Genomic DNA, 16,303 nt, shown 5'->3' on the forward strand with positions numbered 1-16,303 from the left:
GCCAGAATTGCCACATTTCAAATGAATCGTAATTTCCCAAAAACAACAAAAGACTTTTGACGTCGAAGAGTTGAGCAATTTTGCGAATTGTTTATCGAAAATGCAACAAAAAAAAACTGCGTCAAACCGATTAGCCCAAAATGCTGCTGCCGCTGCCATGATCTATGCTTGCGGTCACTCGATGACCGTGGTATTACATTTTATGATCATTGACATCACACAGTGCGAGCCAAAGCCGGAGAATCGCGTCTTTCATGGCGATGATCATCGATCCGAGTAAGCAAACGAGCAAGCAAAAAAAAAATCTCGACTTCACCAGACTCCGCGTCTCCGCGTGTGAGTGTTTTGCTACCTCAGGTTGATCGCCGAGATCTACATGCCAAATCGATGACACACATCGAAAAATCGGACATGCGCATTTAGCGGCCAAGATTTATCATTCCTAACAGTTGCCAAAGTGCCAAGTGGGCAACTTTTCAAGATCCAATATTAATCTTTCGTGCTTGGCTTCGGTGCCGCTTGCCGAGGTCCACCAAACTGGGGGACCTTGTCCGGTGTGCTTTTACTCATCAAAATGATTTGATGGTTTGTTTGGGTAGTAAATTTTTGCGCGCGCGAAATATTTGTTTTGGCTAATGACGACACGGTGAGTGAGAAGAGTTGACATTTTCCATAATTTTTTTTTTTCTTAACGGCTCATCTGGACTGGAATTGATTTTTGCTCTTCACAAGGTCAACCATAAATTATGCACTTGTATATCTGAACAGATTTGTTGACGTCAAATGATTATGACTGTCACGTGCATTATTGATAGCAGTTCAAAAAAACTCTACAGAGCAATCTGGCAGGAGCAATCGGGGAAACACGTGTTGCCTGCTGATAGCAGGAAAAGGGTCGAGTCAGGCTGAGAATCGCCTACTTAGATTAGAAACGAACGTTGTATCACCATGGATACAAGCTTGTGTTATTCTCAGGACTGTGATGATTTATTGGCTAAAGCTATCAAAGAAGATATTAAACAGCCCCGAACGTGGAGAACACTGATAGGAGGCGGTGACTGCAACACTGGTTCTGGGAGATTGCAATTTAGAGGCAATCGTTGCAAAACGCAAAAGCAGTTTTCTTCGCAGTCGTTGAACGGACAATCAAAAGAGAAACATCAATTTATTTGGCATATTTTTCTAAATAAGAAGTAAGTTACAGAGAAGAATTCTTTTTCTTTTTTTAACGATGTTAAATAGAACCCTAATGTTCCCCAGGGTGACATGAGTCACGATTCTTTGTTGCCATCGGAAAAGTAGTTACAATATAAGCCGCAAAGCAGTAAAACAATTTAGTTCTGCTTTTGTATAAATATTGTTGACATAGCTGGTCAAATTTGGATACTCAAGTAGTTGATGAAACCATAATAGAATGAAAATACTATTGTGATTGAAAATCTTTTACATAAGTTTATTATTTTATATTTAGTTGAATTCTTTCAATGGCGTTTAACTCCATGAACAAAAAGCTAATTTAACAAAAAACTGATTTGGACGTTATCATACTTTGCTAATAGGTATTCATCATTAAAAGTGTGAGATAAATACCTCGTAATCATTATAATAAACAGATAACAAATGCAGGAAGTCGAAAACTCTGTCTATCAATAAAACATTATTAAAAACAATGTCTTATCATTACCAAGTGAATGAGTTTAATTTCAGACGAACTCTGAGCAAAATAATGGACATCCCATACAAGATCCATTGTTATCACTTTGAATGAACCGATTGATGGATTGCAAACAATAAAATGTGAAATGGTTGGATTGCTTCAACTGTTAAGCCAAGTAGAGTTGGTCGGATTTGTCAAAAAAAAAACGTGCTTAATCCACCTAGCAGTGAGATGATACCTTTTTACCATTTATTTTATAAATATCAAAAATAGGTATAGAATTCGCTCAAACTTTAGAAAAATTTTCCGAGGCCCGGAGGGCCGAATGTCATATACCAATCGATTCAGCTCGACGAACTGAACAAATGTCTGTGTGTGTGTGTGTGTGTGTGTGTTGTCAACTAAGAGGTCGAGATCTCAGAGATGGCTGGACCGATTTTGATCAAACTAGTCGCAAATAAAAGGTCTCCCCGTCACCCTGAACGCTATTGATTGGTTTTGAGATAAGGATGTTTACTTTTTGAGTTATGCGAAGTTTTATGTCAAAATTTTCAGTGTTTTGACAGTATCTGTCACAAATGACCTTGAAAACAGAATATATTTTCAGACTTAGATTTCGCACGGTATTAGCTATCCAACAAGCCATAGATTGTTAAAATCCATCCATTTTTAACGGAGATATCGACATTTTTGTGTAAGCGACTTTTTCCCCTATTCCAGCAGTAGAAGTTTCGAGCGTTGTCTGGCAAAGAAATGCTTGGGGGCAACACAAAACACGATTTTTTAATACTGTTACATACATTTGTTTCTAAGTACCCAAAAGACTGTGTACAACATGATATTTTGCCTCAGACCGATTTAAGCACGGTTCGTTTTTGGCAACATAATCGTTCGAATATTCCATATGTAAACCAGATGATGGCAGAATTTTCGAGTTCTAAGCAGCTCCATAATTATATTGATTTGAACTATTTACAGCAATAAATGCTGGAAGAACATAACACCCATATACCATTCGAATCAGTTCGTCGAGATCAGCAAATGCGTGTGTGACAAAAAATTTCACTCAATTCTTTTCGGAAATGACTCAACCGTTTTCTACGAACTCAGATTCATATGAAAAGTCGTATACTCCGAAACAGGGTTCCTGAATTATGTTTGGTTCCGACCTCTGGTTCCGGAACTACAGGATTATATGTGAAACGAAATAAAAACTGTGTAACTCATTTTCCTCGTAGATGGCTGAACCGATCTAAGATTCAAATGAAATCTAAGAATCATCTAAGATTCAAATGAAAAGTTTTAAGATCCTGTAAATCGAATTTTGAATTCCGGTTCCAGTATCGAATCGTTTCTCAAAGCTCAATCGTTTTCTCAAAGAAAGCCAAATCGAATTTCAAAAACAAAAATTCAAATTAAAATAAATCCAATTTTATCCAATTCTGACTTCCGATTCTGGAATTGTAGGATGATGAATTTTTAAAATTCAAAGCGATATAAAAGATGACAATCCCGAAAAGCTTCAAAGTTGGACTCAAAAATATTGCAATTTATTCGTCGTATGGCCATACGAATCGGTATGGGTTATGCTGGTTCTTGAATGCCGGCTCTGGAAGTACCTTAAAATACCCTAAACTCTAGAGTGGAAAATACTTCGACATATCATGGAATGTCTCATCGATTGTAACATTTTTAGATTCAAATTCGATACGATTTGCAGTTTCGAAATTACAGGGTAATGAGTGATTAAAATCTCAAACTGCCACTTAAAACGACAGACATTAGAATAATGTCATGAAAACTGAAACACGGATTTGTCAAAAAATAAAACAAAAGGTGTTCTTGCTAAAACGTGACCGGATGAAACTTGCTTTTAGTGATGTACTTCCCACACTAGATGAAATATGAATTGCGGTAGGTTACGTGATCTGAGCCATCAGCAATAAAGAGTTTCAGGTTGGGTAAACTATCTCACTCAAAGTTGGTGACAGAAACTATTGAGCCGACACAATTTTCTATACTGCGTACCAGGTATTGTTTAAAATTTTGTTCTTTGGAATTCTAAAGAGCTGAAATGCGATTGACCGTAAACTTTACCAAAACTAAATTCACCGAGAAAAATTTGCTACTCCTTATTCCTTATTCCTTATTCCTTATTCCTTATTCCTTATTCCTTATTCCTTATTCCTTATTCCTTATTCCTTATTCCTTATTCCTTATTCCTTATTCCTTATTCCTTATTCCTTATTCCTTATTCCTTATTCCTTATTCCTTATTCCTTATTCCTTATTCCTTATTCCTTATTCCTTATTCCTTATTCCTTATTCCTTATTCCTTATTCCTTATTCCTTATTCCTTATTCCTTATTCCTTATTCCTTATTCCTTATTCCTTATTCCTTATTCCTTATTCCTTATTCCTTATTCCTTATTCCTTATTCCTTATTCCTTATTCCTTATTCCTTATTCCTTATTCCTTATTCCTTATTCCTTATTCCTTATTCCTTATTCCTTATTCCTTATTCCTTATTCCTTATTCCTTATTCCTTATTCCTTATTCCTTATTCCTTATTCCTTATTCCTTATTCCTTATTCCTTATTCCTTATTCCTTATTCCTTATTCCTTATTCCTTATTCCTTATTCCTTATTCCTTATTCCTTATTCCTTATTCCTTATTCCTTATTCCTTATTCCTTATTCCTTATTCCTTATTCCTTATTCCTTATTCCTTATTCCTTATTCCTTATTCCTTATTCCTTATTCCTTATTCCTTATTCCTTATTCCTTATTCCTTATTCCTTATTCCTTATTCCTTATTCCTTATTCCTTATTCCTTATTCCTTATTCCTTATTCCTTATTCCTTATTCCTTATTCCTTATTCCTTATTCCTTATTCCTTATTCCTTATTCCTTATTCCTTATTCCTTATTCCTTATTCCTTATTCCTTATTCCTTATTCCTTATTCCTTATTCCTTATTCCTTATTCCTTATTCCTTATTCCTTATTCCTTATTCCTTATTCCTTATTCCTTATTCCTTATTCCTTATTCCTTATTCCTTATTCCTTATTCCTTATTCCTTATTCCTTATTCCTTATTCCTTATTCCTTATTCCTTATTCCTTATTCCTTATTCCTTATTCCTTATTCCTTATTCCTTATTCCTTATTCCTTATTCCTTATTCCTTATTCCTTATTCCTTATTCCTTATTCCTTATTCCTTATTCCTTATTCCTTATTCCTTATTCCTTATTCCTTATTCCTTATTCCTTATTCCTTATTCCTTATTCCTTATTCCTTATTCCTTATTCCTTATTCCTTATTCCTTATTCCTTATTCCTTATTCCTTATTCCTTATTCCTTATTCCTTATTCCTTATTCCTTATTCCTTATTCCTTATTCCTTATTCCTTATTCCTTATTCCTTATTCCTTATTCCTTATTCCTTATTCCTTATTCCTTATTCCTTATTCCTTATTCCTTATTCCTTATTCCTTATTCCTTATTCCTTATTCCTTATTCCTTATTCCTTATTCCTTATTCCTTATTCCTTATTCCTTATTCCTTATTCCTTATTCCTTATTCCTTATTCCTTATTCCTTATTCCTTATTCCTTATTCCTTATTCCTTATTCCTTATTCCTTATTCCTTATTCCTTATTCCTTATTCCTTATTCCTTATTCCTTATTCCTTATTCCTTATTCCTTATTCCTTATTCCTTATTCCTTATTCCTTATTCCTTATTCCTTATTCCTTATTCCTTATTCCTTATTCCTTATTCCTTATTCCTTATTCCTTATTCCTTATTCCTTATTCCTTATTCCTTATTCCTTATTCCTTATTCCTTATTCCTTATTCCTTATTCCTTATTCCTTATTCCTTATTCCTTATTCCTTATTCCTTATTCCTTATTCCTTATTCCTTATTCCTTATTCCTTATTCCTTATTCCTTATTCCTTATTCCTTATTCCTTATTCCTTATTCCTTATTCCTTATTCCTTATTCCTTATTCCTTATTCCTTATTCCTTATTCCTTATTCCTTATTCCTTATTCCTTATTCCTTATTCCTTATTCCTTATTCCTTATTCCTTATTCCTTATTCCTTATTCCTTATTCCTTATTCCTTATTCCTTATTCCTTATTCCTTATTCCTTATTCCTTATTCCTTATTCCTTATTCCTTATTCCTTATTCCTTATTCCTTATTCCTTATTCCTTATTCCTTATTCCTTATTCCTTATTCCTTATTCCTTATTCCTTATTCCTTATTCCTTATTCCTTATTCCTTATTCCTTATTCCTTATTCCTTATTCCTTATTCCTTATTCCTTATTCCTTATTCCTTATTCCTTATTCCTTATTCCTTATTCCTTATTCCTTATTCCTTATTCCTTATTCCTTATTCCTTATTCCTTATTCCTTATTCCTTATTCCTTATTCCTTATTCCTTATTCCTTATTCCTTATTCCTTATTCCTTATTCCTTATTCCTTATTCCTTATTCCTTATTCCTTATTCCTTATTCCTTATTCCTTATTCCTTATTCCTTATTCCTTATTCCTTATTCCTTATTCCTTATTCCTTATTCCTTATTCCTTATTCCTTATTCCTTATTCCTTATTCCTTATTCCTTATTCCTTATTCCTTATTCCTTATTCCTTATTCCTTATTCCTTATTCCTTATTCCTTATTCCTTATTCCTTATTCCTTATTCCTTATTCCTTATTCCTTATTCCTTATTCCTTATTCCTTATTCCTTATTCCTTATTCCTTTTTCCTTTTTCCTTATTGATTGTGGAGTGTTTATGTGTTCAGAAGAAAATTTGTGTCATTTATTCACTTAGAAGTGAGTTAAACAAATAATTTGCGTACATTGCGAAAAGGAGAATTCATGTCTTCAGAAAAGTTGTAGACCATGTTAAAACAAGAAATCATGCCGAATGTATGAACATTTATGTCAAGTTAGTAAGAATGTTTCTTTATTTTGGACAATGAGAGTTTTAATTTGAATCATGATTCGTGAAAATCGGCTTAAGGGCTGAAGACAGTACCGTAAAGTGGTAGGTTTTTTGCTATTTTCCCGTTTCCAATAAAATTTTCTTGGAAACGGTGCAGAATATAGAAAAACCCACCTGACAATGTCTTCGAAATTTAGCTGAGAATATTCTGTGAAATTTTCAGAATGATTCATTGAGTTTAGCGGTCGTATTGTATTTTTTTTTTGACTGAAGAACTGCTGAAAATTGGAACGCTCGGAAATGCATACCTCTACTTGTTCATCGAATATCTCGGCTTTGAAGGCTTGTATCATAAATCTACCGTGACAAAGTCTAGATAATTTAGTTTAGATGCGATTAGTACATAAAAACATATATGTTATCGCGATAAAAATAAAGTCTTGTATTTTTCTGTTAAACAAAGTCTTTTCAACGCATCCATCATTTTTTTTTCGCTTTGGTTTCCTGATAGCATTCTGAAAAAGGAGAGAGAAATAAAATTGACTCGACAAGGCTGCCAAACACACAGACGTTCAATCTTTGTGAAAGTTGAATATTTTTTAATTGTTCATCGGAATCCATGTAATGTCCAACCCATACGATAGATTAATGTGATAAAACTTTTCATCAAAATAATAAAATGTATGCTGGTAACCCGGTGCAGTTTGCTCATATACGAGAGAGAGTACAAGAGAAATACGATGCGCAAAGGGAATTGAGCGAGCAACGTGGTCGATTTTTAAACTCAACAAGTGACCCTCTGTCCTCAGACCTTAACTGTTGCTGAGAAATGGAAGAGAGTTCCATTTTTGGAGATTTTCTTCACTATTATCGATGCTTTTGGAAGCGGAAACCGGTGACTAGTAGTCCTAAAGTAGTTTTATATTTTTACTAACTAACAAGATCTGCCAACTAGATGAATTTAGCAGCAAGTTTTATGAAAATGTGCACCTTGTTTTGCATTCGCTTGTGAAAAAATACTCACGAATTTTCACTAATCGCACTGCGATACCGACACCGGAAGTCGGATCTGGATCAACTTTTGGGGGACTTTTTAAAAAATGTTAAGACCTTTTATTTGCTTCTTAGTTTGTGAAAATCGGTTATGAAATTTCCGAGAAAATTGAGTGCGCATTTTTCAATAAATTTCGACATATTTCCTTGTAATTCCGGAACCGGAAGTCGGATCCAAATGAAATTCAAGAAAAATGTAATCATTTGAATCTTAGTTTGTGAAAATCGGTTCACACACACACACACACACACATACATTTTGTGATCTCGACGAACTGAGTCGAATGGTATACGACACTCGGCCCTCCGGCACTCAGTTGTAAAGTCGGTTTTCACAGCGATTGCATAGCCTTTCTGTATGACAAAGGCAAAAACACAAAATATTTGAGAAAATTGATGAAACCGTTATTGAAATCGATATTACATAATTTTCATACAGTTCTGATGCTCAAGCAGGCAGAATTGAATCCAGCATAAATTATACGATGACATCATGGCCTTCTTGGACCAAATGCCACATTTCACAAGTCACAACATTTGTGCCGATTGCCTAGATCGAATACATCCGATTCCGTTGTTACTCAAAGAATCTCCACACACGGAAGTAGCTTTTAGCACGCGTAACCGACTTTAACCGGATCGCACAAATCGTATGTGTGTGTGTGTGTGTGTATAAGTACGTACCGCCAGGTGCCAAAACAAATTGCCGTTGCGTGGGGGTAATTTCGGCTCCGACCGACGGAGCGAACGAATTTCCATTGAATTCGCGCAAAGCTGAAGCCGTCAGAGCTTTCGCTGTTCGACGAAAACTCCTAAAGCCTCGCGGTGCGGTGCGGCCGTCGGTGATAACCAATTTCAGTCAGTCAACGACTGTTCAACAGCTCTATCAATATATTTATATTATCTCTCAGGTATGCGAGGTCCGTATAAATGCGCCAGAAGCTTTCCGTGCGGTGCTTAATTCCTCCACAAACGTCTCGACGGTCGGTCATTCGTCGTTATTCTCGAGATCGCTCGCGTGGCTCTGCCTGCCTGTCTGACTGACTGACTGACAGTGGTTCCTCAATTTTGCGGTCGGGTGACAGTCGGGTTTCGTTGCGGAAGTTAAAACCTATAAAGAACATGCGAAAAGCATCGAAAGTGACGCCCGGAAAATACTAAATACCTGCCTGCGGTAACCTCCTAGGCGTAGGTCGCGGAGGTGGTGGTGGTGGTGGTGTTGTTACTAGCGAATTAGCCCGAGGAGAATTTGCCGCCAACGACGGTAATAGTTGGTTCTGGTCTGAGCCCGGGACTGCATTCCGGTGGTGCTGTGACGTGTGTCGGATTCAGTAATCAATCCAAGTGTGCAACGAATCGATCATCATGTTGAGTGGGTGGCAGCTGACAGTGTCCAAATGTGAGTAGAAAAACGTTGACGTGTACCCACGTGACCTCGTTTTACAGCGATCGGATTTTCGCAAACGTTGATGACTCGAAAATTGCTACCTGCCTCTGTCAATTGTTGATTGAAGTTTGACCTGTGGTTGATGTTGTTGCTGGTAGCATTTCAGTTCTAGTTTTCCTCCGACCCGTAGATCGAAGGTGAGAGAGAGATCGTCGTCTCCGTAGCTTTCTCATGTGCCTCTCGAAAACGGGTACCGAGGTGACAATGTGCAGTGCGAATATTTGTTGTACCGAGAGGTTTAACGATTGTAATCGCAGAGGAAAACAGTAGTCGATTTACGACTTTGAGAAACGTTTTTGGGAACAATGGGGATGTGAACGAACTTTCGTTTTTCGCTTGTGTGTTTCGCGAGCTCGACACTGACACATCACGCGTTTTAGTAAAACTGGACGACTTATTTGAACGGTGTTTCCGGTTCAATTTGCGACATCCGCAATATGTGCGAATTATCAAAATAGCGGTGATCGATGAGACCGATATTAATTTTTTTTTTCTGCACTAGAGTAACGATATTTTGTTTGATAATGTTGAAGTGGTTCGTGGCCTGTTGATAGATTAGAACAGGGAGGGGAGGGCGTGGAATATTTGTTAATATAACGGTTTTGTTCACAAACTGAAAAAAGGTGATAACCCATCAAACAGAAATTCAGAATACAATGATAAGCTGATTTTGGCAACCAATCTTTCAATAACAAATTAGTATCGTGGGATCTGTCGAGAGTTGGAACGGCATACGAAAATTTCCATTGCACTATCAGCAGGATCTCTGGATCGCAGCAAGCGTGGGAGGTAGCATATCATCAATAAATTAATTGGCAGTGGAAAATTCTGAGTTTGACGATTCACACCTCAAGTCAGTCAGGAAAGAAAAACAACGCTCGGTTTTACGATCATTTGCATTGTTCCAATGTGCGAGACATGATTTTAAACTAATCTTTGATTGATCTGATTAGGAATATAGTTTTTTTAATTGCTCTCACTTCTGTTGTTTCGGTGTTTGGTGTTGTGAGCTAACATGGAATCTGGGATGTCTTTTTCCATATGTTAGTCCCATATTAATGTTTATCCTTTTCGTATTAGCTTTGCGTATTTAGTGTAGTTTCAAAAATTGCAATGTAATTTGCTTTGCAGTCGTAGGTGCGTAAATTAAATAAAACATCGCGTTATTTAAATTTTTTCGAGCAAGAAAGGTTTCATTCGATTTTAGTATAAATGATATCAAAAATTTAACTACATCCATACGCAAAAGCACATCCCGATCAGATGCACATAAGATGCATTCCGTCGCTTCATATCGAAATATAATGATCAGAATTCCAAAGGACTTTATTTAATAAAAAAAATCATTCAACAATTTTGGATTGAAACGATGCTAATAGTTGGCTGTGATATAGTTTTGGCATTAAAAATGCCTTACTCTTCACTATACGGGGCCGGGGGTCAATTAAAAGTTTCAAAAATAGCCGCGTAACCTTTTTTCGTCATAATTTTGAACGTTAATAACTCAATTATTTGGTGATGGTTTAATATAATTTAGCAATCAATCGATTCGGAAACTTTTAACTGTAATATGAATGGCAGTGTCGTTTCAGTATTTCAATAGCATACTATTGAAAAAATGGTTAGAATTGACCTATGTTTTCATCCACCAATCCCAGTTGACCAAATTGTCGTCATTTTCTTGTTCGGCATAGGAGGCTTTGCGTCATGCATAAATACACCGCATCATTCTGCGTACTTCGAAGAGGAATCTATAAATATATGCTGCAAATCATTTCTTGATTTCAGTTGATGCTTGACTGCGAATGGAACAATAAGCTCGTCCAGTGAGGTGATGACTAGATTGTATATGCGTTCGCTCGTTGGATTGTCGCTTTTGCTAATTCTTCACTACACGAGGCTGGGTATCAGTTTAAAAAAATGCAGTCCAAAATTGATCTCTTAAGATACGGCTGCTCGGCCATCCATGGAAGTTGTCCATCAATGTCAACTTCCCTTTCTGAGCAGCCTAGATGTCGGTAGCGGTTTCCCAACTGGCTAAGAATAATGCTACGGCCCACCTGTACTGGTGGTATAAGTCCACCTAACAGGTAAGCCGTGTGGCATCCGGCGGAATCATTTTCTACCAAGAATTGCTCCACTGGTTCCCTGTTCCATGTTGTAAAAGGCCACAAAAATAGGAACTCCTAAGTCAAGGTGTATTTCCGTGCCGAGGACTGAATGGCTGCAGGAGGTTAAACAATGCAGTCGTGAACGGAATATCTTGGAACCTAGTTGCTGATGGTTTGTTAAGGTAACTTAATAACCTTGGATTTCCGACTTATGGTTTTGCCGACGATTATCATATATTGATGACCGGTATAAGCATTATCACTCTCTTTGATTTAATGCAGCAAGCCCTGCGATCTGTCCAACAATGGTGTTATCAGGTTAGATTATCTGTAAATCTAGGCAAAACATCAATGGTGCTTTTCACTTATCGTAGGATAAGTGAATGACCGCACGAATCTTGTTATACCGTTTTACTCCAATTTATCCTTTAACTGAGTCTTCAGATTTTGCTCCACATTGAATTCATTTGTAATCCAATTTCCAGGTTTTTCTTCGTAATATCAATCGATTTTTATTAACCACAATCAGCTTGCTTTCGGTATGCAAAAGAAAATTTAATCAGAAATACGACTTATGGAATAAATTGGGGTAATACGGTATAACAAGATACGTGCGGTCATTGAATTCACTATCTGCAAATTATTATTTGAGGTCTGTCTTGTTTAACCAAAATTGGTCCAAACACCGATCAGTAGAACTTTTTTTTCTGTAAATTCACGGAAGAAGATGACTGGGGGTAAAACAGAATACAGTTGTTTGCGGTCAATCTTATTAAAACAATCCATTTATCTAACTTATGATCATGTCAGGAATACCTTCCGATTGGTGGAATTGATTTTTTTTCCTGAGTTTCACAGTTAGTTTTCAAAGTAAAGTCAGAAAATGAGGAATTGGAGCAGAAAGGGCATGATAGTGAATTTTGCGGATCTTCTAACTATCATAAATCGATTTTACAGAAAAATTTGCATAAGAAATACTAATTTTGAAAATATTTGCTCATGTTTTTATACAATTTTTGTGCAAAGTCGCGTTTTTGATCGTTTTTTTTCCCACTGCGCAGTGGTTTGAATCGACAAAAACGTGAACTTAATTCTCTAGCTGCTAAACCGTTGATCCGATATACATAGTTCCTTTGGAGAACTCATTCACAAAAATATACCTCGTGATTTGATCATAATAAAAAATGCGCATAGCCTACTACGATAAAAGTTCATTTCGACAACTTTATTCCCCCAAGAGGTAGAAAAATGATGTCTTCTACAAAGTTTGAAAACATCTAACGAGAGAAAACTTTGCCGAAGAAGCTAAAGGTTTAACGCATATAATTTCGGATATTAATTTTTTGTACATAACTTTTTTCGCAATTACTTTCAGTGTCTACTATGTTCGAGACAATTACTAAAAACGTAAAATTACACATTTTTGTTGAAGACTGTGCACGGTTTGGCTTTTTCCCAAAAAAGTTATTTAACATTTAAACTTTTATATACACTAACTTTAACTACTAATAGGAAGCAGGGTCGCAGACCAAATGGCACATACATTTTGGAAAGTTTAAATCAAGTAATATAAAGATACGAAGTGTGTAGCTTGGGCTTTTTAAATTGAGTGAATGAAAGAACAAAATATAGAGTGCTTTTTTGACCATTTTCTTAGGAAAAACATACATTAATACAATTGTTTATCTTTATATCACGCGTTATTTGTGATATCGACCGAGTTACTTTTAGGCAAAAACTTTTGCAAGAAATTGCAGTCCAGGTATAAAAAATAGAGCATTCGTTTTAACACTTTTTTTGGCATTAAAAATTCCTTACTTTTTACTATATGGGGCCGGGTATCAATTAAAAGTTTCAAAAATAGTCGCGTAACCTTTTTGTGTCATAATTTTGAACGTTAATAACTCGGTCATTAGTTGATGGATTGTTATACTTTAACAACCAATCGATTCGGAAATTTTTAACTTAAACATGTATGACGACGTCTTTTCAGTATTTCAATAGCATACTATTGAAAAAATGATTGGAATCGACCTATGTTTTCATCCACCAATCCCTGTTGTACAAAATGACGTTAACTTCTTGTTCGGCATAGGAGGCTTTGCGTCATGCATAAAAAACACCGCATCGGTATGCGTAGTATGAAGAGAAATCTATAAATATATGCTGCACAATATTTCTTTGCCTAGTTGATGTTTGACTGTGAATGAAACAAGTAGCTCGTCCAGTGAGCTCATGACTGGATTGTATATGCGTTCACTTGCTGGATTGTCGCTTTTGCGTTATGTGTTGGTGAAATTTCCTGTTGTCTGTGCAACACCGTATTCGCTTGAGTATCTTATATATCATCTAGCTATTGAAGAACCGAATCTGCGTGGTTACCGATTTTTTGAAAATATTCCATGTATTTAGCTAATTTTTGGCCGATTTTGCCATTAAAAATGCCTTACACTTCGCTTCCCGAGGCTGGTTTAAAAAAAAATTTAAAACATACAAAACTAATCGCGTAACATTTTTCTGTCATACTTTTGAACGCTTATTACTCAGTCATTTGTTGATGGATTTATATAATTCAACAACCCATCGATTCGGAAACATTTAACTAATACTTATGATATAACGTCATTTGAATATTTCAATTGCATACCATTGAAAAATTGGTTTGAATTGAGTATTTGGTTCTCTGGTAACTATCAGGCCAATTTAGAATTATCGGCGATAGATTTTTCGGGTTTATTTTGCAGCGCTTGTTCCACGATGATATGTTAATTGATTTTCCTAATTTAAATGATTCCAAAGCTTCAATATTGTAAGCTCAAAAATGTTTTAATTTGTCAACGGATCGGTTTGTATACTTAAATCTCAATTCCCATATGAACAAAACGTGACAATGTGACTGAACAAGTTGTTGTCCCACCAGGAATTAAACGCTTCAAATGATTCAAAATTAAATTCTGAAACCTATCTAAAAGCGGTCTCTTCGGTTTAGTAGTATAATTGAGTTCCACAGGCTCACATATACAGTACAATTAGATGCAATATCATATAGTATCAAAAATAAACTCAAGATAAGTTTACCTGCGATTTTACATCAATCTTTTTAATAGGAACCCTCGTAGAATTTGGTTAACCGCCAGTTTCAGTTCAATTATTATTTGCTTCAAAACAATAAGCGTCTGATGGCTACACACGTTGTAACTATGACAATGTTCATTCATGTGTTAATAACATCAAGTTACAATATGAACAAAATTTCGGAATTTCGTTGCGTATCCATTCCGTATATTCCTAATATGCCAAAGCGAAAATCAATGTAAGTAACTAAATATTTTATTTTACTGAGATTACTGGTACAACATTCTCTTGGATCGATTACCTGTTTATAAAATTAATAAGTCCACCCAGTGAACGACCATTATTAGGTTAAAACTGGGGGTAAGTAATCGATATAAATCAAATCAAATTAATAAGTTTGTACGTTTCTCGAAAATTATCATCATAAAATAGAATAGTTTTATTTGTTCAGGTTTAAATCTTTACGTTGTTTGTATCTAAAATTGAGCTTTAAAGTAACTGTGAAGTGTAGTGAAGTTTAGTGTATCATCATCATTATCATCTTTATTTTTGTATTTATTATGAAGACTCTAGAAACGTTTCATTTTTAATGTTATTGTGCTCGGTCGTGTCTTGAATACAACCCTCTAATTTTTTTTCTACTAAAACGACTATTTTTGGTTTATTAAAAAGAGCTTTGTAGGAAATGTTAAAACATTGGAATCGGTCGTTAGTGTAGCTTTGGTGCAATGGTGTAATGATTGAGTATAATTTCATGATGCATTCTTGTATGCAATTGATCGAACTAACGAAGCATATTAACGGGCTTATTAAATTTCGACAAGTTTTACTTATTCTTTTAATAGAATATTCCTTATCAGATCATTTAATTCCAATCCAATTCATTTAAAGGATGATATCTTACACCATTACCAGTACGCCCAAAAACATCGTTTAAATTTAAGTCTTCTGAGATTAATTTTTATGTGTTGAAATGTGTAAGTGTAGCCTGCTTGAAAGGCTGAATCCTTTTTGTAAAATCATGTCGTTCTACGAAATACGTTCTAATGAATTAAGCCATACACTAAAAAAAATGAAATCCACACGATTTCTAAATAAATAGTACTATGAAATGGACATCAGTTGAATAAAAAAATCGATTCAAAACCATCCTCGATGTAAAACTAAATTGGAATACATTAATATCAATGAATATGACCGTTTATTTATATTGACGCTTAGTTTTACTTTTAATGTATACTAGCTGAATTACCCGGCGTTGCTCGGAAACGTTTCGTGACAGCAAGTCCGAAAAAAATTCTAGAAATTGTCCTGCCCATTGAAATAATCTGATTGTAATGAAACACAACTTAGACGGTAACCCGATTGGATAATACTCCGTTCATGTTCAGATGGCGAATGATCAGTGTCCGATCTCAGATCTCTCAATAATCATTTGTTTTATGTTTGAACTTTTTATTAGGAACATTTAAAACACTTCCTTTCTATAAATACCTTTTTAGTAACCTCCGGAAGTGCACCCGAATTAACGTTCCACGTTACATCTGATCTACAATACCTGAGTTTTCTTAATCTACATAAAAATGTACCTTGATTGTATGATTTCGTCAATTCAGATCAATGTTGAGAATACTTATTCCCGCTCCCTCATGTGAATATTTTTGTGAACCACATTTAGTTGTTAGAAATATGCTGTACTCGTAAAGAAGTACCAATTTTTCGTAAAACCCGATCAATTTTCCCTTATACTTCCCATGTTCCGAACACTTGCTACACTCCCTCACCCTCAAAATAACCTTATATTCTGTTTGATTTAACATCCTTTTTGTCAGTGAACTCACTACTGATCTCCTCCATGATTACCCTGAGTAGTGTAGAAAGTATCTGTGCTTTTCAAAAAATATCGATTCCCACCTTTATTACATGTGCCAAACTTGGTGGCGATTCGTTTAGTTGTTTTGTAGTTATGCTGAGACTTGAATACACTAACGTTCACAGGCAGACCAAGA

General features: G+C 35.3%; 1 protein-coding gene across 2 annotated transcripts in view; it reads left to right on the plus strand.

Annotated features, from left to right (window-relative positions):
• The window catches only part of LOC131430459 (putative inorganic phosphate cotransporter), a 68,684-nt gene that overhangs the window by 11,696 nt on the left and 40,685 nt on the right, over positions 1-16,303 (plus strand). Inside the window, exon 1 of one of the 2 annotated variants that reach the window (XM_058595472.1) lies at positions 8,515-9,060. The exons of the other annotated variant lie outside the window; for it this stretch is intronic. Within the exon in view, the coding sequence (XP_058451455.1) occupies positions 9,027-9,060 (34 nt within the window). The 5' untranslated portion in view covers positions 8,515-9,026. Of the gene's footprint in view, positions 1-8,514; positions 9,061-16,303 lie in introns of those variants that run through there. 2 annotated transcript variants of the gene reach the window in all.

This window comes from Malaya genurostris, chromosome 2, assembly GCF_030247185.1.
Source record: "Malaya genurostris strain Urasoe2022 chromosome 2, Malgen_1.1, whole genome shotgun sequence".
Classification (NCBI taxonomy): Eukaryota; Metazoa; Arthropoda; class Insecta; order Diptera; family Culicidae; genus Malaya; species Malaya genurostris.